The sequence below is a fragment of the Bos grunniens genome, chromosome 1 (assembly GCF_055505025.1).
Source record: "Bos grunniens cultivar Pamir isolate PY7600 chromosome 1, Bosgru_T2T1.0, whole genome shotgun sequence".
Taxonomy (NCBI): domain Eukaryota; kingdom Metazoa; phylum Chordata; class Mammalia; order Artiodactyla; family Bovidae; genus Bos; species Bos grunniens.
In genome coordinates this window covers 57527097-57552240 of record NC_141165.1, presented here as the reverse complement: position 1 = coordinate 57552240, position 25144 = coordinate 57527097, and the positions used below count along the sequence as shown (strand labels likewise).

The following is a 25144-nucleotide window of genomic DNA, read 5'->3' as shown; positions in this document are numbered from 1 at the left end:
AATGAAATTTTCTCTAATGATCTAGGGGCAAATAGAGTTATAGAAAAAGCAGGTTTGTGAAAATATTTTAAAGATTTGCAACAATATTTTACAGACAACTGTGGTATCTTTATTGTCTATTAAAAGAGCTTAAACCATGGAAGAGAAATTCATGATCACCGTTTTTTACTCCCCAAGAGACAGGAAAATATACAATCTGCTTGAACTGCTCCATCATAAGGTTCTTATCGAACAACTTCATTAACTGATCTTACTAACACAGACTGTCTGTCTCTGTCATCGGAAGGAAAAGTAATGAGCTGTCCCTGGGTAAATCACATTGTAACCTGAGTAATGTACAGACATAATAATTTGGTAGCCAAGGGTATTTGTGATGGATATTTGCTGGTGTCACTGCATGGGTAGAAGAACACTGATTGAATGATAGTCGTAGGCATTCAGACTTATTTTTGAATTGCAGAGTAGACCAAGAGGCATGATAATGTTGCTAAAATTAAGAATTTTAGTAAATTAAGAATTTTAGTAAATTAAGAGATCATGTTCTTTGTCATCAGGCTTCTCAGTCCTGAGCTATTGCCCTGTTAAGACACTGAAAGAGGTTAACAGGGTCCTTGCAGAAGTATTTTTTTTAAGAATTTTAGAAAGGTATTTACATTCATTGTATTTCTTTCTCATAAGGATATCAGAAATAATATTACATTTAGTGATCAATAGTGAATATTTGTTTAATTGAAACTAAACTGAATTTTCCTTTTCAGAAAGGCCTCTGATAAATAAACCAATGTGTTTAATATCTGATTGCCATTGATATGATTGATTTGAATTAGAAAAATGAGATCAAAACCCATTCAATTATGTATACATTTTTATTAATAACCTGTTTGTAGAGAACATCATATAGAATTTTAAAAGCATTTAAAAGTAACACCAATGTTTATTATCAAATTATTTATATTTAATAATATTATCTTGATAATTTGGTATCGATAATCTTAATCTGGTCTTTTTGCTCAACATAAAGACTGTACTCCTTTTCCTAAGGCTTCAAATGGCCTTGTATCCACAGGAAACTCCTCTGACTATTGTATAATTTGATGAATTGTTGAGTTCTCTGTAAACACAGCAGTAATTTGTCTCTGCATTTTGGATTTGATTTAGCTTTATTCTTTTCCTTATAGGCATTCTGAAATATTTGTGATGGAATACACTGGTAATCTGATGTGAGAGTCCTATAAAAAACAAAAAGAACTAATTACTAGCAAATTTACAACCACTGGCACCTTCTTCCACATTTTGTTTCTACTTACTATGTGTGTGTGTGTTTGTTGTGCAATCATGAAATAATGGATGAAATAATAATTCAAACTTAACGATTAAAAAAATTCTATTGTTTTCTCCTCGATGCTTGCATATTTCATAATTGATCATTAACCTGGTCATGTTAGTCCTTCTGTACAAATGTGAACACCTGCTTTGGTTTTAGAGGAATTAATTGGGCAATGTTCAAGATAAACAGAGTTGGCCTTGTCTGATCAGGTGTCCTATGTCCTAGTGTTTCCCAGCAGGCACATTTTAGCTGTACCATTACAGTGAGTAATCAGAAGCCAATTTTGGGGTAAGTATCTTAAAATTAAATAGCTTTTGAATGAAGTATGTATGCAATAACTTTGGCCATGAGTGTTAATAGAGGAATGGCGTTTCAATTCATGTTGGTGCAGGTATAATTTACATGTGTCAAATTAACACATCATTTTATTTTCCTATAAAGACTAAAATTTCCTTAAATTTTCACTATCAGTTTGAAGGTCAGATTCTTATAGAACTATTTATCAGGTTGCTTAGTTCACCAGTCCTTCATGTTTTCTGATGAGATACAACCTGAAACCCAATGAGGTAAGTGAATTTTAAAAACATATATTTTTTTTTTATGAGCTTGTAGTTTATTAAGTGCCTAAAATTTTTCTGGGAAAACAGATGCTCAGAGGATATATACTTTAATTATTAAGATTGTTAATAGGACAACTCCCAGATTCTATTACTAAGGAAAAATTGCATCCTTCATAATATTTATTACTGTAATATAAACCAAGTACTTAAAAATGTGCCAAATAAGTTGCCAGTTTATGACTTAAAAGTATTAATAACATTTTGATGACTTACATGTCTACAAACTGATATTTCAGTCAGAAATCTCATAAGATGATGAATATATTAGAAAATGATACACAGAAATTACTTATTTTGTATGTGAAACTTCTTTTACACTCTGGCTTTTACTATTGTTGTACTACCAGTCACAAGCTGATGTACTGATTTAATTCTCAGTAAGGCATTTGCTTGATAGCATATATTTATATTTGTAGTTTGTTAACATGTTATTTTCTAAAAACTGTTTAGCTTGTATTTTGAGAGTTTTTTTCCTTTGTAAGTTGTATATCTAAGCAAATAGAGTTTAACTACACATTTCAGAAAAGAAATGGAAATATCTAGATAATGACTTTATAGCTTAGTTTTGGGAAATAATTGACTATTAGTGTCTTTATGCATGGAGCTTCTCTGGTGGCTCAGTTGGTAAAAAATCCACCTGCAATGAAGGAGATCTGGGTTCGATGCTCAGTGTAGGAGACCCAGGCTTGATCTCTGGGTCAGAAAGATCCCCTGGGGGAGGGCATGGTAACCCACTCCAGTATTCTTGCCTGGAAAATTCCATGGACAGAGAAGCCTGGTGGGCTACAGTCCATGGGGTCAGAAGAGTCAGACATGATTTGGTGACTACACCACCACCACGACCATCTTTATGTATAATGGTGATTCTTAGTGACTCAACTATTTAGGGGTCATGGAAGCCTTCCTAATAATTTGCAGAACACTAGAAATATAGTTCTTCATTTTTTAAATATGAGACTAATAAAACATTATTCCAGAGGTTTTCACTTTTTCCTCCAATAGATAGTTACTTCCTGAGAGGGTTAAACTAGGAGTTACTTAAAGCTACTAAAATATATTATTTGTAAGGTAAAAATTAGTGTTACTTAAATTTAAAATAGTTTAAAAATTAATTTAAAAATTAATTTAAAATACTTAAAATTTCAAGTACTTCAAAGTCACTATTCTCCTAGAGTCTGCAGCAATATGGCAAAAATCACACTATTCCAGATGTAATGAGATGGTTGGGTTTCTTGCAATTTTTGTGGAGAGCGTTTTAATAGGATGTCATTAGTGTTGTGAATTGGTTACAATTTTCAATTGCAACTTTCTTATATTTGTTAATTTATTTGTCAAATTATTCTTTGATTTTTTAAAATGCTTTCTTATGTTGTTGCTGTACTGTTTGTATTTGATTGCAATTTTGTTTCTTTATAGTTTTTTCTGAGCTTTTTTCTGTACTTCCCTTGGAAAAGGGTGAGGTGGGTTTGGGAGTTCTGTCATCCTACAGTAGCAGGATTCTGTAATGTGTGAGACTTGTTACTGTAAGAAGTTAGCCAGATTACTCAACTGGTTTAGAATACTTTAACTTCCTAATGTTACATGTTCAAAACCACACTGGAATTTATTTAGTTTTTATTCCATTTCTCCTTTGTTCTTTTACCTGTTTTAGAATCATCTGGACAGAAGTTTCCCTTGATATCAGAGCCACAAGTGTCTCATTTAAAACCATGGGAAAAGATGCAAAAAAGTATCCTATTGCTATTCAGAGATAGTATTGCTGTTGATAATGTTCCAGAATTATAATTTCTCCTTTAATTAAAAAAAAAGCTGCAATACATTCTATACTGCTTGTTGAATGCATGTAAAAAATGCTAATAGCGTATGACCCATTTCTCTTAATAGATGATGCTTAGTCTGAAAATTTGCATTAAAATAATTTCGTGGTAGTTTGTTCCAATAAGATGGAAAGTTCTAATAGGTAGAAATCTTTCCGTTGAACTTACTATGATAAACTCTGATTACTTTAAAAAACTAATAAACTTTGAATTAATGAATGCACAGAGGTCAAAATGGATAAGATCCTGCTGTGGAGTCTTCTATTGACTTTTTCTGGAAGTCAAGCCTCAAGCCCCTTGGCTCAAAGAAATGCCGAATTTGTAGTGGATCTTTATCAAGCTGTTGGTTTATCTCATAAGAACAACATCATAATTTCACCTCTTGGAACAACTTTGGCCCTTGGAATGGTACAACTGGGAGCAAAAGGAAAAGCACAACAGCAGATAAGAAAAACTTTAAAATTTCAGGACACCTCAACTGGTAAAATTCTTCCACATGATTATTTACACTGGTTAAGATCTGGGCAAATTTATTTTTAAACTATTAGAGAAGCTAAGGGTCATACAACTTTAGTAAATTTTGAAAGTTATGAAAGGTATAAAATTATAATAATATGGAGAATTTTAAATGCAAGTAATTATCAATGTAAGCAATTTTTTTGTTTCTTAAGGAAAATATTACCAAAATAATTTATAAAAAATTGATTCTATATACATAAAAATTGTGACTATGTCTATATATTTTCTTCTGGCCTCTTTTGGCCAGTTTTCATGGAGATCAGTGTGTGTGTACATGTGTGTGTGTATGAGTAGATATACACCCATATATATGCATACATATATACTTCTACTAGCACTTTCTGTGTTCTGATTGTTTTTTCATATCATGCAATTGTTTCAGAGTATATTTTTAATTGCTGCATTTTATTGTCTCTAATGGAAACACCATTGCTTATTTACCTAATCTTTCCTTATTAAGTAGTTTCCAGTACTTCTTTTATAAAAATGCTTCAGTGACCAACCTTACCCAGAAATCTTTGTGTGTCTCATTATTTTGTAGGCTTTTAAAAGATAGTTTTTTAATTGAAATTTAACTTTTTCACTTAAATGAGACCAAGAAAAAGCATGTACTTATACAGTTTCAAAGCTTATTTAATAGCTTCTAAATATTTTTTTAAAAGAATCATTTACATGACTCATCAGAGACCCTTTTGTGTACGAGCAGTTGTTATCTAGTCTCTCAATGGCCTACATAAGACACTGTGTAGACGCTTTAGTGCTGTTATCCCATCTTAAGGTGTGGTTGTCCATCTCCCTAGCTATCCTGTGCTTCCAAGTTCTATAATGATTTGAATTTAAAATTTTTATATCACTGTCAGATATCATATCCTAAATATTAGAGGCAATATACAGATTTTTTTATTTGGGTATTTAATCACTGTAACTGTAACTAACTTCAGTATGTCTGCCCTAGCGTAGAATAGCTGTTGTTTAGTTGCTAAGTTGTGTCTGACTCTTTTTGACCCCATGGACTGTGGCCCACCAGGTTCCTCTGTCCATGGAATTCTCCAGGCAGGAAGACTGGAGTGGGTTCGCATTTCCTTCTCCAGGGAATCTTTCCAACCGTGTCTCCTGCATTGCATGCAGATTCTTTTCACTGAGCCACCAGGGAAGCCCAGCATAAAGTAGTTACATTTAGGAAACTGTTTTCCTGAATAAACAATTTACAAAGTTCTATTTGCTTCATTTTAAAGGCAATTTTATGTAGAAAAGAAACTGGTGATAGTGAAGTTACTTGACAGAGTTCTCCTTTGTGGATAATGTAAAATGAAGTCACTGTATTCCAGATCTAGTCTTCATTGTCTGTGTTAATTTCAGTAAATCCCACGATACAGTCCCAGAAACATTTATATCACATGATATTGCTTTGAAAAGTAATAGAACATTCATGAAAATATGTAAAGTTGATTCCACGATAAACTAGCAAAATTAGAGCCTTTGAAATTTAAATTAAACGAATCCATCTTATAGAGGAACATGGGAGTCTTAACAACTCTGGATTGTGAACATAATAGTAACAATGCTAAAACTATCAAATATATATAGTCAGTCACTGTTTTATGTACTCAGTATACTTTATTTTATTTACTCTTCACAATTACTCTGTGAGCCAGACATAAACCTGCTATAGAGATGAGGACACCAAGAAAGGTTGAGTAACTTGCCCAGAACTAATTCCAAAAATGATTCACTGAGGGTTATAGTTCACAAGAGCAACAATCAAAATTTTAATATTTTCTTTGAAAGAGTATATATGCATAAAACATTAACTTTGTAACATACACAACAAAATCCACCAAATTTGCTATCTCTTGTTGTTGTTGTAGTTGTTCGGTCACTCAGTTCATGTCTGACTCTTTGCAACCCCATGGACTGCAACATGCCAGGCTTCCCTGTCGTTCACCATCTCCCAGAGCTTGCTCAAACTCATGTCCATCGAGTTGGTGATGCCATCCAACCATCTTATCCTCTGTCATCCCCTTTTCCTCCTGCCTTCACTCTTTCCCAGCATCAGGGTCTTTTCTAATGAGTCGGCTCTTTGCATCAGGTGGCCAAAGTGTTGGAGCTTCAGCTTCAGCATCAGTCCTTCCAATGAATATCCAGGGTTGATTTTCTTTAGAACTGACTGGTTGGATCTCCTTGCTGCTATCTCTTATACTTTGTTAAAGGAGAGAGAGAGGCGCAGATGGTGAATATGTGCAAAAAGAAAAGGAAGACCAAACAAAAAGGGAGAAAATATAAATATTAAACTCTGGAAAATTTTTAGAAAGAAGTTAAGAAGGAGAGCAGCGAGAAAAAAGTGCAGGAAGATGAAAAGAAAGAGATGCAAAGTGATTTCAGGGTAAAACAAATGGGGCAACAGATCAGAAGGTAGTGCCTGGCAGGGCCATACTGGAACTCAGGGCAAAAAGAAAAATCAATAATTATGATCTTGCCTTTACTTTAAATTTTTATGTTTTGTTCATCGTGGCTTTCTTTGTGTTAATATTGATATTTAAAATACATTTCAGTAAAATATTGTTTATCCTGATTACTGAATGTGTTGCCATCTCCTTAAACTTTATGCCAAAATGAGGGTCTCATTGACCCATCTTGGTCCTGGCCCTGCCTTCAGTTTCCTCTGATTGTTAAATGGTGCTATCTGTTGAATCAGGCTATATTTGCCTTCCCTGCTACCAACCTGTTTCATAACCTGCTTAATCTGCAGATGGGCTTAAAGCTCCTGGCATCCTACCCACACTGGGGCTCTCAGTGTCCTCACTTACTCTTCTTTCCCCATTGCTAAAAGAATCTGTCAAAATTTACCTTCTCCTGTTTACTGAGCATCTGATAATACTCCCTTTTGCTTTGCTTCTAATGAAGCTGCTTATTAATTGAAGACTAATTTAAAGGTGTTTCTTTATTCTAAGCAGTTTATGGAAAGAGAACTGCCATGAACTCCTGGTTTAGTTATGTGTCCAAATGACGCTGTGATGGGGTACCTTTCAAGCTATCTTATCTCTCGGGATTTTAGATTCTTCATTATAAAATGAGTTTGGATTAGATGATTTCTATGGGCTTCCCTGGTGGCTCAGATGGTAAAGAATCCACCTGCAATGCGGGAGACTTGGGTTTGATCCCTGGGTTGGGAAGATACCCTTGAGGAGGGCAAGGCAACCCACTCCAGTGTCCTTGCCTGGAGAATTTCCATGGACAGAGGAGCCTGGGGGGTCTACAGGTCATTGGGCCACAAAGAGTCGAACACGACTGAGCGACTAAGCACTGCACAGCATACACGGACCTTTTAGCTAAAACAATCTATAATCCTATGACTGCCTTTGTTTTCATCTTTGGATCTCTCACATTGTACACACAGTTGGCCTTAAGGCTTTCAATAGCAGGAGAAGTAAACATGTACCAAAATTTAGAAGTTTTTTCGAGGTCTGGTACAACCAAACCAGAGTCACATTCACCAAAAGTCACATTCACTCCATGACTTGTAGGATTTCCATGGCTCTATTTTAGGAAATGAAATTAACTTACTGCTTATTAGGAGCCATGTATATATATTCTTTTTGATCTATGCTAAAAGAAGCTGTTAATCTGTAAATTAAATTTATAAGGCAGATAACTTTATATTCTCCAAACTTGTGCTATTGGTTATATTTTTTCATTGACTTCTGAGTCCAGCAATTTATCAAAGAGCAGCTGACTGTCATACAGTCTTAGACCAAAAGTACATGACATAAATTTATTTGCTCTGACAAATGAGTTGGAACTACTTTTTTTCCTCCTCTCATTTTTTCTCCCAATCCTTTAAAGATGTTCATAAATTATGAACTTCTGAAAATTGGTTTCAAAGTTTGCCATTTTATTCCTGACTTTAATTAATTCTTTTGGAGAAGCTCTCGTGTCTTCACCCAGAAAGTCATCTTGGTAACTTTTCAGCTATTGAGATAATATTTCAGCTTCCAATAGCAAGAAGTGATTGCATCTGAAATAATTGTATAAATAAGTAAAATAGATTAACATTCTTCATTATGTAAGGAATTCCAGGGTTGTAAAGAATCACTCATATTCTTCAGATCCAATCACATGGAAGAAAGTTTTTATATCTAAAATTGTTTACGTCTGTGTCTATATCCCCATGAATGGGGAATCATGGAGTTTGAAATGTAATGCAATATACCTTCCAAGTCTGTTCTGTGGTTATGTAGGCTGAATTTGCACAAGAGAACCTTCCCAGATGGCTCAATAGGGTTTGACCCCTGGGTTGGGAAGATCCCCTGGAGTAGGAAATAACAACCCACTCCAGTACTCTTGCCTGGAAAATTCCATGGACAGAGAAGCCTGGAGGGCTACAGTCCCTGGGGTCACAAAAGAGTTGGACACAACTGAGCCAGAACAAAAGGACAAGTGGGGACTGAAATGTGGCCTTCACTCAGCTGGACAAAATATGAGGTAATGGGGATGCTGTGCCCCCACAACCACCCAGTTTGTGAGAGCACAACTTATTTGCACAAAGATATCCTATGGGCTACTGCTGCTGCTGCTGCTGCTAAGTCGCTTCAATTGTGTCCGACACTGTGCGACCCCTCAGACGGCAGCCCACCAGGCTCCCCCATCCCTGGGATTGTCCAGGCAAGAACACTGGAGTGGGTTGCCATTTCCTTCTCCATGGGCTACTAGCTCTCTGATATTAATAAAACATTTACACACACATGTACACATCTGATTTCCAATAGACACCTCATAGCAAGTTCCTCTCAGTCTTTTATTCTTTATTCAGTGGACATTTCCCATTGATGAACCATTTGTGTTTTCTTCAATAGAGATAAATTGCATGCAATCAAATTTTAGTTGTGAAAGTGGTATTTTCAGTATTTAACTCAAAATAAACAAAGGCTCTGAAGAACTGTGGATTTGAAATACAGTTCCTGGATTTAATGATTGAGTTCCAAAATGAAGCCAGAAGGAAATATAAAATATTGGTGCCCTCTGGTAATAAATTGGAAGCCACTGAGCAACGATCGGAGCTGAATTCTTTCATAGCACATACACCTTCCTGACAACACTGTAGTCAGAATGACCTGACGATAAATAAGTATAGGCCAACGGTAATTCTTAGCTGACTCTAACAGATGCATTTGGCTAGTGGTTATAGTTGGAATGGTTAAATATTTTTCTTGTTTACATAGACAACCAAAGTATAGAGACTCATGAACCTGGAGAAATAGGCAATTCTGATCCTTAGCATCTCTAGAGATGATTACAAGGGTTACCTCATAAATTTCAAAACGTGGACAGGCACAGTTCCTTATAAGAGAGCAATTCTTTCTTAAACTGAAATAAAAGTAGTATTGAAAAGGATTGTTTATTACTGTCTTAGCCCTCATCAGCATTCATTAGTATTCCTCCTTCACAAATATCTCATGTTATGCATAGGATGAGATTCTAAAGATACCTTTCCAACAACTAAGAATGAGCTAAATTTGACTAAAAGAGGGAGTTTCCTTCAACCTTTTTGAATGCATATTCTCATTTTTGACGAATTTCAAATTTATGTGGACAATTTTTTTCCTGTAGGAGAGCTGGTTTCTTTACAAAATGCATATTCCACAAGAGATAAATGCTTAAAATATTTATACTAACTTAGAAAATGTCGTTAGTTGTACCTTAGGGTGCTAAAAAATGGTGATATGAATCAGAGTGCTTAAAAGTAAAGCTGAGAAGCTGTTGTTTTTATGTTGTTCAGTATGTCAGTGTACATTATAATTATTTTTCAGGAGAAGAATTTTCTGAGCTGAAGTCATTTTTCTCTGCCATCTCAGAGAAAAAACAAGAATTTACATTTAATCTTGCCAATGCCCTCTACCTTCAAGAAGGATTCACTGTGAAAGAACAGTATCTCCATGGAAACAAGGAATTTTTTCAGAGTGCCATAAAACTGGTGGATTTTCAGAATGCAAAGGCTTGTGCAGAGACAATAAGTAACTGGGTAGAAAGCAAAACAGATGGTAAAGTTTCCCATTTCCATAAAGTCATTATTTGCCATTGTATTCATGGTTTTTAATATACTAAAGTAAAGAATGATTGAATATTTTCCTATTAAACTGTGGCTCAGAGGGATCAGTTCCTCTGTTTTGCTTCCCTGTTATTCAAATTAACACTGAATTGTAAAATGGAGAGACATTGTAAGCGGCTTTGAAAAGTATACAGATTTTTTTTTTTGGACAGGTAACCTGTTTAAGAATTCTTACAGGAAGAATTTTAATAGTAATCTTTTATTAAAGTGTGTTTTTTAAAGTATGACGGCAGGAATAATATCTTTGGCCAGATAAGACTTAAATCTATCCATCTCAGATGCTTTCTTTCCCACATACACTGTAAATAATTAACACATATTAGTTGGATACGTTAATGTTTCATAATAAACATTGATAGTTCTATCATAGAGTTGTAATCTAAACTTTTAAGTATAAGCTAGCAGAAATTCCAAGGGCACTACTGAGAGACATAGTAGAACACAAAGTTTAAGCTCATACAGATCTGAGTTCAAATCCTGACAAGTTCTAAGCCATGCCCCATTTAAAATGAGGATACTATTATAATGTTTCAGGATTATTGAAAGATTAAAAAGAATGTGTGTGAAGAGACCAGTATATATCAGGCCCTCAATTAATAGCAACTTGTTTCTTCGTTCATTCATTCTGCTATTTAAGCCAAAAAAATCTGTGATGTATAAGATGAGACTCTGTTATACGTGGGGAGCCTCTGATGGAGAAGCATAAGTTGAAAATGTGAGATGGGTATTGTGAGCAGTGTTCACAGGCAAGTACTATTACTGGGATACACATTAAGAACATCCGTAGACAGCTCCATGGCAGCTAATCATGCTGTGGACTCATAGCTTTGAAATACTCATTAGACATAAAAATCAGAGACTGAGTTTTTAGAAGAGGAACATCACATTAGCAACTCCATTCTTATCCTTTCTCAATGGTCAATGGCTACAGATGCAACAGCAGAGAATTTGAGTGGACCACTAATTTATTAATTCTGATTGACTTGCTGAAGAACTTTGAAATAAAGTTTGAAAAATAACAACAGATATGAAGAGATACTTGATTTTGTTCTTTCTATCTGAAAAACAGTTTATACAAATGATTTCACCAAAGAGCAGCCATTGCTAGGTCTGTCTAAATTTGTCTAAGATAATTCCGTATCTCCTGTTTCCTAATGAAGTCCTGTTTGTACCTGTTTCTTTGTGAATATTTAATAAAGCTCCTCCTTAACTCCTCCAAAATTGCCACATTTAAATGATAAAACACCCTATTTTTAATTGATTAGCAAGATAAATTTTTGTTTTAATTTAATTTAAAGCAGTTATTTGAATCACTGTTGCATGTTTCTTTCTGCTTCTTCCTCTATACCCTCCCCAGGAAAAATTAAAGACATGTTTTCAGGGGAAGAATTTGGTCCTCTGACTCGGCTGGCTCTGGTGAATGCTATTTATTTCAAAGGGGATTGGAAACAGAAATTCAACAAAGAGGACACACAACTGATGAATTTCACTCTGAAAGATGGCACAGCAGTCAAAATTCCAATGATGAAGGCTCTTCTGAGAACGAAATATGGTAATATGGAAAAAAAACCACACTCTAAAGGACAACTTTGGGAATTGCTAAGTATATTAATATTTTATTTTCTCTGTTTCAGGTTATTTTTCTGAATCCTCCATAAACTACCAGGTTTTGGAATTACCTTATAAAGGTGATGAGTTTAGTTTAATTATCATACTTCCTGCAGAGCACACGAACATAGAAGAAATGGAAAAGCTAATTACTGCTCCTCAAATCCTGCAATGGTTCTCTGAGATGCAAGAACAGGAAGTGGAAATAAGCCTTCCTAGGTTGGTAATGTCATTTTATCACTCTGGCTCTTATGTTTTCACTTAGAGACAGATTTCAATAGCTGGCTGAAAGATAACTAATGCTTAAAAAGTCTATTGACAAAAATAAAAAGAAATACCTGTTAGGAATAGTTACTCTACTTTATGGATACAAAGCAGGTCTGAACATTGCCAGCATTGTTTTGCCATGAGGAGGATAGAATTTAAGTACTCAATATTCTCTGAAAGGAATGAACAAATGTAAGTCTTCAAAACAGAATGCTGGGATTAAAAAGAATTACTACTCTTTTTATTATACAAACTTATTTTTCTCTAACTTTTTTTTTCTGGTTGAAATTTAAAATATTTTATCTTCTCTTGTGTTTAAGGAAAATAAAATTCCCAAGACACTTGTGATATTATACAGTTAAAAAATATGTTGTTACCTTTGATAGAAGGTGCTCTCTGTTCAGTTCAGTTCAGTTCAGTTGCTCAGTTGTGTCTGACTTTTTGCAACCCCATGGATTGCAGCACGCCAGGCTTCCTTGTCCATCACCGACCCCCAGAGCTTACTCAAACTCATGTTCATTGAGTCAGTAATGCCATCCAATCATCTCATCCTCTGTCGTCCCCTTCTCCTCTTGCCTTCAATCTTTCTCTGCATCAGGGTCTTTTCCAGTGAGTCAGTTTTTCGCATCAAATGGGCAAAGTATTGGAGTTTCAGCTTCAACATCAGTCCTTCCAGTTAATATTCAGAGTTGACCTCCTTTAGGATTGACTGGTTGGATCTCCTTGCAGTTCAAGGATCTTCTCCAACACCACAGTTCAAAAACATCAATTCTTCAGCGCTCAGCTTTCTTTATAGTCCAACTCTCACATCCATACATGACTACTGGAAAAATCATAGCTTTGACTAGATGGACCTTTGGTGGCAACGTAACTGGTCATAACTTTTCTTCCAAGGATCAAGCTTTTTTAAATTTCATGGCTGCAATCACCACCTGCAGTGATTTTAGAGCCCAAAAAATAAAGTCAGCCACTGTTTCCATTGTTTCCCCATCTATTTCCCATGAAGTGATGGGACAACATGTCATGATCTTAGTTTTCTTAATGCTGAGTTTTAAGCCAACTTTTTCACTCTCCTCTTTCACTTTCATCAAGAGGCTCTTTTGTTCCTCTTCACTTTCTGCCATAAGGGTGGTGTCATCTGCACATCTGAGGTTATTGATATTTCTCCCAGCAATCTTGATTCCAGCTTGTGCTTCATCCAGCTCAGCATTTCTCATGATGTACTCTGCATATAACTTAATTAAGCAGAGTGACAATATACAGCCTTGATGTACTCCTTTCCCGATTTGGAACCATTCTGTTTTTCCACATCCAGTTCTGACTGTTACTTCTTGTCTGGCATACAGATTTCTCAGGAGGCAGGTCAGGTGGTCTGGTATTCCCATCTCTTTAAGAATTTCCCACAGTTTATTGTGATCCACACAGTCAAAGGCTTTGGCATAGTCAATAAAGCAGAAGTAGATGTTTTTCTGGAACTCTCTTGCTTTTTCAACGATCCAGCAGATGTTGGCAATTTGATCTCTGGTTCCTCTGCCTTTTCTAAATCCAACTTGAACACCTGGAAGTTCACAGTTCATGTACTGTTGAAGCCTTGCTTGGAGAATTTTGAGCATTACTTTACTAGCGTGTGAGATGAGTGCAATTGTGCGGTAGTTTGAGCATTCTTTGGCATTGCCTTTCTTTGGGATTGGAATGAAAACTGACCTTGTCCAGTCCTGTGGCCACTGCTGAGTTTTCCAAATTTGCTAGCATATTGGGTGCAGCACTATCACAACATCATCTTTTAGAATTTGAAATAGCTCAACTGGAATTCCATCACCTCCTCTAGCGTTGTTTGTAGTGATGCTTCTTAAGGCCCACTTGACTTTGTACTCCAGGATGTCTGGCTCTAGGTGAGTGTACTCCAGGATGTCTGGCTCTAGGCTCAGATAACCACACCATCATGGTTATCTGGGTCATGAAAATCTTTTTTGTATAGTTCTCCTGTTTATTGTTGTGACCTCTTTTTAATATCTCTGCTGCTATAGGTCCGTCCATACTATTTGTCCTTTATTCTGTCATACTCCTTTCCCGATTTGGAACCACTCTGTTTTCCACGTCCAGTACTGTTCCCTTGGTATCTCTAATTTTCTTGAAGAGATCTCTAGTCTTTCCCATTCTATTATTTTCCTCTACTTCTTTTCATTGATCACTGAGGAAGGCTTTCTTATCTCTCCTTGCTATTCTTTGGAACTCTGCATTCAAATGGGTATATCTTTCCTTTTCTCCCTTGCCTTTAGCTTCTCTTCTTTTCTCAGCTATTTGTAAGGCCTTCTCAGACAACCATTTTGCCTTTTTGCTTTCATTTTCTTGGGGATGGTCTCGATCACCACCTCCTGTACAGTGTCATGAATCTCCATCCATAGTTCTTCAGGCACTCTGTCTATCAGATCTAATGCTTTGAATCTGTCACTTCCACTGTATAATCATAAGGGATTTGATTTAGGTCATACCTGAATGGCCTAATGGTTTTCCTTTCTGTTTTAAATTTAAGTCTGAATTTGGCAATAAGGAATTCATGATGTGAGCCACAGTTAGCTCCTGGTCTTGATTTTGCTGACTGTATAGAGCTGTATAGACTGTATAGAAGGTGTATAGACTCTATACACCGTTTAGACTGTATAGAGGGTATATATATATATATATATTATATATACATATATATGTATAGACTGTATAGAGGGTGCTCTGCTGCTGCTGCTGCTGCTAAGTCACTTCAGTAGTTTCCGACTCTATGCGACCCCATAGACGGCAGCCCACCAGGCTCCCCCATCCCTGGGATTCTCCAGGCAAGAACACTGCAGTGGGTTGCCATTTCCTCCTCCAATGCATGAAACTGCGACCCCTTGGACTGCAGCCTACCAGGTTCCTCCGTCCATGGGATTTTCAAGGCAAGAGTACTGGATAGGGGTGCCATTGCCTTCTCCGACAGTCATTAAATTATAAGTAGGATCCTAGGATAATATTTATTATTGGGGTATTTATATATATATATTTAAAACTTCTCATTTTTATGCAATTTTAAAGGTTACTTTCCATTTATAGTTATTACAAAATATTGGGTTCTTTTTGGACAGTTATTACAAAATGGAAATCACAAATGCATATCTCAAGAAGCCATCATTATAAACACTAACTTCTTGATATCATGCTTCTGGGAGACAGGAGAAACTTCAGAGCAAAAGATGTGTCTAAATAACTCTCAACCTGAACTTTTAAAAGGAGAGATGTCTAATAGATTATTTTCCATCCTGTCATTCCTAAATTTTTCTTCAAACTTATCGGAGCCTGCATGTGCCCTGATATGCAGTGCCCCATTTTCCTGGCTCTCTGTCTCTCCACCTGCTTGACTTTTCTTTCTGTTTGCACTTAGCTAGGATCTAGTTAGTTGTTTGAATCGTACTGTCACCAAGCATTTGCCATATTTTTGTCACCCGTCTTTGCTCCTTTGTAATTCTCTCCTCATCCTGAATCCTCAATCTACTCAAAAAGTCTCTTGGATTCCTTAACTACTGATTTTGTTAAGCAAAAGCCCCAAAGCAGTCACTGGCCTCCCTTAGGCTGGAGCTTAACAATCTATCTTCAGAGAATGTTCTTTTCTAACACTCCACCAAGACTTTACCTCTGCTCTCCAGGTACTGCTTCATGTTGATTATCTTACTCTCAATGTATATCTCAACTCCCTGTTTCTTAAAGAAAACATACTATTATGTAAACTCACGTCTCTACACTTCATCTCAAAAATTGTATGAATCTTTGCTAAACTTCTCTTTCTCTATCTTCATTGATACTCAGGAGAAAGAAGTATCCTATGCTTTCTTCACCTTAACTCTGGGCTCTTGATCCACATATTTTTAATCATCCCTTTTTATTAAAAACCTTTCTTTCTTTAACCCCTCTGGCATTACTTTTATTTATTTTTCTCTCTTTCTGTGAAATTTTCCTGCTCCCTTACTTACACATTTTTTCTTTCTGTCCCCAGATAATGTTTACCAGATTTCATTTCAGAAATTTCCTATTCCTACTCTCTTTTTATTTTTGTTCCTTATATTTCATGTCTCTAATATCCAACTCTTAAGTTCCAATCTCTCTTCTAATTATCTACTGTCTATAAATCTCTATCTGCATGTTATTTGGTATTTCAGAGTATTTTTTTAAGCTCTTACTATATGCCAAACATTGGGTATATAATGGTGTGTGTGACAGATAATTTGCTTATTAATCATAGAAATAATAATTTTTAAAATTGTTTATTTTCAAATTTACGTCTCTCTCTCTCTTCCCTTTGGGAAGATTAGTAGAAAAGGATGTACATAGAAAGCCCTGAGTTTGAGGAGTGTCTATACTATTTACTAGCAGTGGGGTCTTAAGAGAGTCACTGATGTCCTGAGTTGTGGTTTTATTAGCACAGAATGGAGATAATGGTATCTATAACCAAGATGGCTCCAGCTTCTTCAGTCTAGATATCAAATATCTAAGTAGGAATGCGATAATTTCCAAGATCAATTGACAATAGAAAATATAGGTTTTCACCAGAATTTCTTTCTTTACCACATTAGGAATCCCCACAGCAATGGTTCACAGTGCACAAATCCATTTAGACCACTGCAGTCTGGACAGCCCTTTTCAAACTTCAAGACCTGTTATTAGCCTTTCCAAACTGTAGCGACGTTTCTCATACAACTTCTCCCATAGTGTGGACACAGACTTTGCTTTTAATTTCTCCAAGAACAACTGCTATGAGCTGAATTATGTGCATCTCAAATTTGTATGTTGAAATGCTAACTCCCACTACAACAGAATGTTTTCTTATTTGGAGATAGAATCTTTGTAGAAGTAATCAAGTTAAAGTGAAGTCAATAGGGTGGACTCTAATCCCATGTGACTCCTTTATAAAAAGGAGAAATTTAGATTCAAAGATACACAAACAGGGAAGGTGTTATGAAGAGACCCAGGGTTAAGATGGCCATCTACAAGTCAAGGGGAGAAGCTGGAATAGATGTTTTCCTCACAACTCTCATAGGAAACCAATCCTGCGGATGCCTTGATTTTGAACTTCCAAACTACAGAACTGCGAGACAATATGTTTCTGTTATTTAAGCCACATAGTTTGTGGTACTGTGTTAGGGTAGCCGTTGACAAGTCTATACAAACAAGATCAACTTCAATGTTTAACTAAAGTCTACTGAAATCTAATGTGGGGCTTCCCTGGTGGCTCAGATGGTAAAGAATCTGCCTGCAGTGCAGGAGACCAGGGTTCAGTCCCTGGGTGGGGAAGATCCCCTGGAGAAGGGTGTGGCTACCCACTGTAGTACTCTTGCCTGGAGAATTCCATGGACAGAGGAGCCTGGCAGGCTACAGTCCATGGGGTTGTAAAGAGTCGGACATGACTAACACTACTAAAATATAATAATAAAAAAGGCTTGTGAGGTGAAAAGTAGTTTAAAACCTGTTTCCAGGGATGAATATTCCTAGAAGAAGAAGAAGAGAAGTCATTCAGTCGTGTCCAACTCTGCAACCCCATAGACTGTAGGCTCCTCGGTCCATGGAATTTTCCAGGCATGAATACTGGAGTGGGTTTCCATTTCCTTCTCCAGGGGATCTTCCTGACCCAGGGATCGAACCCAGGTCTCCCACATTGTAGGCAGACACTTTACCGTCCAAGCTACCAGGGAAGCTGAATATTCCTAGACTGTAGGCCATTTCTTTGTACTCGGAGTCTTCTGTCTGTTACTGTCCTTAGCCTACCATTATCATGATGTCAGGGCCCACTAATCCAAAAGGGGTATCTTTCCCATCTCTATCAGCATTCAGAATCCTCCAACTTTTCCCAGCATAAAAAGAAGGTAAGGATGCAGATTTTCTTGCATCCCCTCTTAGGCTAGATTCCTAGTTATGATTAGAATCTATAGCAGTAGAGTTCAACCCTCATTTTAAATTCCAGACACCAAAGATTTTTTTAAAAATGTGGTGGTAGCTTCCATTACACTATCTCATTACATACTTCTACTCACAGCACAAAGCCTAACAAGTAGAAAATGCTAAATAAGTGACTTATTTTATTTGGATGATATCTGCTCAGCCAGCAGCAAATGGGAAAGAATTCCTCTGACTTTTTAACCTCCATCCCTCCTATTTCCTGGTCAGGCCCTTCTCCATGGTGTCTAACCAGTATTTTCTCATTCATCCTTTAGGGTTCCCTTAAATAAATTACATGTAGGTTTCTCACCATATTCAGTTAGAATCAACCATTCCTTATTTTTATTTCCATAACACTTTATGCAGATTCACACTATAGCCTGCATTACATTGTGTTTTCGTTTCTTCATCACATTCTTGTCTGTCTTATTAAAACGTGAGTTCTGTGACAGTGGCAGGCCATAAGGTCAGTGGACTTATGGTCCAGTCCATAGGACAGTGGCTTGTGACATTTTGGCCTCCATAGTCCCTAGCACATTTCATGGTACAGATTAATAGTATGGGCTTCCCAGGTGGTGCTAGTGGTAAAGGACCCGCCTTCCAATGCAGGAGACATAAGAAATGGGAAGATCCCCTGTCAGAGGGATGGCAACTCACTCCAGTACTCTTGCCTGGAGAGTCCCATGGACAGAGGAGCCTGGCGGGCTACAGTCCATGGGGTCACAAAGAGTCAGACACAACTGAAGCAACTTAGCACATGCACACACATTAATAGTATATTCTGGATGAATATTATTGGGTTAAATTACATAAATGTAGTCAAAGAGGTTCTATGTTATTTCCATTTATCTAATTTTAAGTATCTCAGAAATCAGAATTCAATTTCTTAGTCACTCTCGGATTCATTCCTTGTGAGGATCTCAGAGAGGCCATCCTCCTTCCCGTCCATGCAGCATAACAAATGATAGGATATCAGTTATTTCTTGGGAAACTTCTCTCTAGAGAAATAAAAATGAGATTTTTAAAATTCACAAGACTGAAAATTCTGTTATCAATTATTCAGTCACATTAATACAACATTACATTTAAAATGTATTCCATTTTCTCTGAAAGGATGAGTCTTCTGATTTCTTAAAGGAATGATTTGCTTATGTGTTAAGTTCATGAATAATTTTAGTCTATCAGGATGCATATATTGAATTAAGGTTCCTGAGTGCTCAGATCATGGATTGAAAGCTCTGAAATACGTTTCTCTCAAAATGCTTTCTCTCAATAAAAAGAAAATTACCCATTCAAAATCTGTGGTCAGTGCAGAAGAGGAAAAGTTGTACAGGCTCAATAAAAACTTTTTTTTAATATTTTATTACTCAATGCTGTGATCCTTTTATATTTGAATGAGTGAATTATGGTTTCAAACTGATAGCTAAAGATTTTGATGAAATTGATTAGGGAATTTATTAGTGTTCCAGAGCTGTATTAGTTTTCCAGAGCTGTTGTAACAAAGTACCACAAACTAGGTGACTTAACACAAGTTTATTTTCTCAAAGTTCTGGAAGCTGGAAGTCCAAAATCAAGAGGTCAGTAGGACCATGCTCTCTTGGAGACTGTGGAATTGTCCCAGCCTCTGTCTAGCTTCCCGTTGTGGTTTATCATCCTTGGTGTTCCTCTTCTTGTAGAGCCATCATGCCAATCTTTCCCTCTGTGGCCATCTTTTTCCAAGTGGCATCTTCATTTCTTGTAAGTCATATTGGATAAAGAACTGGCTCTACTTCAATGTGATCCTTTGATCTGAAACAGATAGACTGCCAGATGTTTCTCCTGCAAAGATAGGTTTATTTGGGATCAACAGAGAATTTCAATTTGGAATCTGTAACTATGGCAAGCCACGTGCAAGTCCTCCAAAGGCAAGGGAAGGAGAATGATTATATATAGGAGAAGGAAGTTGGGAGGGCTATAGTAGACAAGGAATCCATGATTTTTCACAGGCTGAGTCCTTCCTAATAAGGAAGAGGAGTCTTTCTTCTTTTAGTTGGGCTCTGCTATTATCTTCAAAAGCATGTAGGCTCCCTCTTCTGATCTCCCAACTTTATTTAATTGCTCTTTTGGTCTGTTAAATTTTTCACATCCTCAACCTAACTAATTATATCTGCAATGACTCTGTTTCCAAATAAGGTCACATTGTAAGCTGTTGGCAGTTAGAGCTTTGACACATGAATTTGGGGATGAGGGGATGCACTTCAGCACTTAACATATACTGTGCAAAATTTTGTCACTGTAAAAATAAATAAACAAATGCATCTTCGATGGCAAAATTAAGTAAATGTCAAGAAAAGAAAAATTAATCATAAGAATGCTTGTATATAAGCAACAGTAGGCAAGATTGTGTGAGTGATTATAGTTATTGTTAGAAATAGCATAGAAACAGTTCTTCCTCTCTTTGATGTATGACTCATTTAGATTTGAGGCCAATAGGACAGAGCATAGTCTAAAAACACTAGGGTGGTTTCTGTTTACTATTTGTAACATACTGGATACCTAATTTTGGACATTATTCTGCAGTTGGATACCAACAATCACATTACCTTTTTCTAAATTTAATATGAAATTTTATAAACATCTTAATAGTTAGATTTCCTAGGTTGAGGAGTCTAACACACCCTTATGTATCAGATTCTTCACTGCATAAGAAAAGGTTTGAGATTGTGTTTTTATGATTGTGTATATGTGCAAAGTTAATCATTTAATACATGTAAATAAGGTAAATAAACAAGAAACTTTCATCTACATCCATTTTAACTTTGTAAAGCATTTAATATTTACATTTTAATACTAAATGCTACAGTTCTGTAGTCTGACTTGGTTATGAATTGTATTCTACAGATAAGGAAACTGTCACTCAAAAAGTAAATTGATTGACATTCAGTTAAGTTCTGGGAGACAGGTTAGCTCTCATTTCCATTGTTTCATAGCCTTATGATACTATTATTAGTTTACTACTTATTAGAAAATGTATTTCCTGTTCAAAAGCAGAGATTGATTGGGACCCCACTATGAACAATGAACTGAGACACACGCAAAATGATAGACAGGATTTCTATTGAGAAGATAGTTGCCACTTAGGTGGGGTGGTGCAAGATTTGCACAAGTTTACTAATAATTAAATACTGAAAGAATGGTATAAGAACTTCAAGGTTCATGGAAAAAGAGAGGAGAGAAGGGAGAGGAAGCACCAGAGACTGGAACTGTATAAACAAAGGCTTCAGTAAAAGGGAGGATTTGAACTAGGCTTGTTGTAAACTTGTTGAGGTCAGAAGCTATGCATATTTCCTTTCTTTGATACCATAGCAGTGCATGCATCTGAAAGATAGTAGCTGCTCAATTTGTTGCTTTAATTTAAATAGTTGTGATGTTTGGGATGTGGGAGAGAGGGAAAGACTGAAGCCCAAAAGATGTTAAGAAATCACTGCAACAATTCAGGCACTCAGTAGCAAGCACTTAAGGGAGCAGCTTCACTGGGAATGTAAATGGCAGGTGATGCAGAAAGACATTTATTGAAGTGTATGACTAAGTACATATGGGCTAAGAAGGAATAAATCATTCTGAGGTTTTAAGTTTGATTGTAGGAAAATGAGAAGATATTGACTTATTTTCTTCTTTCGTAGCAGTCCTTAATCTGGGCACCATGGACTTCTAGGATTGCAGAGTAGAATTCAGAGTCCCTGAGGCTGTTGAAATTATTAGCAAGTTTATGAGTTATTAGGGAGAGTCTAAGTTTTTGGCAGTCTGAGTCTTTGAACTTATTAAATACTATGTTTTTATTCAAAAGTATAGTGATAACTGGGATTCCCTGGTGGCTCAGACTGTAAAGAATCTGCCTGTAATGACAGTCCTTGGGGTTAGAAAGAGTCAGACACGACTGAAGAACTAACAGTGTCACTTCACATTCACTTTCATAGTGATGACTAAGCAAGAGCTGCAATTCTTCAAAGAAGTATCCCTCTTTAAAGATATTGACTGATGTGACATCTCACAGTATCTTTGATCAACTGTTGAATCAAGATTATGGAAAACACAACATAATATTGTAGACCAAGAGCTTTGTCATCTCTATACTGAAAAACTTTGTCTTGCCTAAGATTTTTCTCTTACTGTTAAATGAGAGACTGACAATACCTGCCTCTTAGGGTTGTTCTCATTATGAGAACATGTTTGTTGCATTTTTAGTACTCAGTATATCTTATATTGTTGGTATTGTTTATTATTATTATTCTCATTCAGCTTTTAAATTTCTTGACAATCCATTATAGTGGATTGCTTTCCCTGTTTGCCATATCTCACTTAATCACCACCATAAATTTGATAGAAATCTATTTTTAATATTTAGGTTGCAGTTGAGATGGAGACAGGTAAATGCCTTGCCAGAGGTCACACAGCTAGCAAATGGCAGAGTCAAAATTGCAGGAGTCAGGAAATGCTTGTGTAAAGTGGGGCAAACATGAAGGAGGGCACAGAACAGAGCAAATGGCCAGTGACATGATGAGCAGCTGGGTAAGCTACACGACACAGCAATGCCACAGAGACTCAGAAAGAAATCACACATTCCATAGGACATCATGTTCTTGCTGGGCTAGTAATCCATCCCAAGTTGGCCAGCTTCGGATCTCTGAGTGCATGAATGTGAACTGTGTGTGGGTGAGAGAACATGACCTCAGGGAAAATGAGGTTGGGTGTGAGAGTAGATAAGTTATGACCAGCTGCACTGGTGCTTACAAAGGTTCATTTACTTTAGCCTATCAGACACTGATACAAAGCAGAATCCAAGTTTACATTGACCATTGTCCAGATAGGTTTCCTATGTGACAGAAAGCATTTTTAATTCAGCTCTCAAGGCTGATAGAATATTTTATACACACACACACACACACACACACACGGAAGTGACACATAATAGTCCAAGTTGAACACTGTCAAGGATTGTGTTATTTTTTATCCTTGTGGGCAGCCCTAAGACTTGGTTTGGTTGTTTCTAAGCCTGAACCTTTCAGTGATGGCTCAAGGCCACTGTATCAAAACTGGGATTCCAAACAATTAAGGATAGGGACCTTGAAGGAAAACAGCCAAAGACATTTTGTCATTAAACAAGAGTCCTGTGTATAAAGGAGGAGAGACAATAGAAATCCACAGTAGGGCCTGCAGACCAGGAGTGAATCCTTCTTCAAACAGAAATTCTAAATTGTTATCCTTTGTTTTCTGCAGCTTGAACTTGTATGAGACCACTTTAAGCACAATGGATGCCTATGGCAGTAAATTGCTGCCTTCTAAGAAGGTGTATAATATTTACATACGCTAAAACATTCATTTCATGATTGCTTACTTGGTAATTGTCTATTGAGTCTTTTTTGCTGCTCATTCTTTAAGCTTTAGCTGTATTCTTTTGACAATTTTAGAGGAGGGTCAGGGAAAAGAAAGAAAATGAGCCACATCTAGAATAAATATTAAGACTCACAAAATTTGGAGGAGGTACATAATTAACACTATACATATATATATTGGGGCTTTCCAGGTGGCACTTGGGTATAGAACCTGACTGCCAATGCAGGAGACATAAGAGATGCGGGTTTGATCCCTTGGTCGGGAAGATCCCCTGGAGAAGGGCGTGGCAATCTGCTCCAATATTCTTGCCTGGAGAATCCCCTGGACAGAGGAGCCTGGGTTACTACTGTCCATAGGGTCCCACAGAGTCAGACACAACTGAAGCGACAGCACAGCACAGCATATATATGAATTGATCGAGATTACGATTTTGAATTATATTTTGATTAGAAGGCAGTGGAGGTTAGCACATTAGCTTTAATTGGAATGGACCTGAGTTTGAACTCTAGCCCTGTCTATCTTGTCCTTGGAAATCAACCTCCTCAAAACTTACACTTTCTTATATGTTAATGGGAATAATAATGCTCACTTCCCAGGGTTTTTGTGAAGATTAAAAACTATAATCTCTATTAAGTACCTAACACATGGAAGTGCTACTTCACACCTGACTGTTCATGGCTCCAATAATTATGGCTAATTAGAAATTGGCTGCAGATTATATTTTATTAAATGGTTGAATGGGTTTCTATTGCTGTAGGTTTCATTGCACTATATTATGAGCAAGACTGTTACTTAAATGACTCTCTGGTATAATTAGGCCTTATTAGAGGTTGTAATAAGTCTTGCAGTATTCTTGTCATTATTCCCAAATCACTGGATTATTATACTAAAAATAGTCAAGTTACAGATGGACTAGAACATTTATCCTCTACCCTTTAGAAGCCCATACTCCATTCTGTATAAAAAAGAGTGTGCTAATTAAAACAGAATAAAAGCACAACCCCAAAGCCTCAAAACCATCATGCTACATATTATCTTTCTTAGCAGGAAGTTAAAAAGAAGTTGAAAATGATTGGCATAAAACAAGTTATTTTCATTATCAGTAGGTTCTAACGTGCACATTGTGAGTTGTGCCACAATTATGCACAATTATGCTCTAGAATTATGCAATTCCAGTTAGCTAGGGTTCTGAATGAAATAACATCTTCCAAAAGTACATAATAATTTGCCAAGAAATCATTTAGGCCCAGTAAATTTTTGCTACAGCATGTTCATTGTTTTGAAGAATCATAATTATTATAAGAAGCTTGTTCAGTATTTGGCAATTAAAAAATAATTTAATTAGACTGATTGTGCAAGCTAATTTCTGGCCCCAGATGTGGGCCTGTTAGCTAAGCAAGGTTCCTGTGCTTAAGCAATCATGTCTGCATCCACACCAGAAGGTACCAACCAGGGCAAAGGTCCAGCAAGGGAACAGACAGAGCTCCTGCGGCAGGAACCGTCCTGGGATTGCCCTGAAGTCGGAAATAGACTTAGCTCCCTGTTGAAG

General features: G+C 36.6%; 1 protein-coding gene across 2 annotated transcripts in view; it reads left to right on the top strand.

The window, feature by feature from the left end:
* Positions 1–1444: 1444 nt before the first annotated feature.
* The window catches only part of SERPINI2 (serpin family I member 2), a 36172-nt gene continuing 12472 nt past the window's right edge, over positions 1445–25144 (top strand). The window contains exons 1-5 of one of the 2 annotated variants that reach the window (XM_086318149.1): positions 1445–1615; positions 3991–4245; positions 10091–10321; positions 11747–11941; positions 12024–12216. In XM_086318149.1, coding sequence (XP_086174275.1) covers positions 3999–4245; positions 10091–10321; positions 11747–11941; positions 12024–12216 — 866 coding nt within the window. In that variant the 5' untranslated portion in view covers positions 1445–1615; positions 3991–3998. Of the gene's footprint in view, positions 1616–3869; positions 4246–10090; positions 10322–11746; positions 11942–12023; positions 12217–25144 lie in introns of those variants that run through there. The other variant, XM_086318158.1, reaches the window with a different exon arrangement.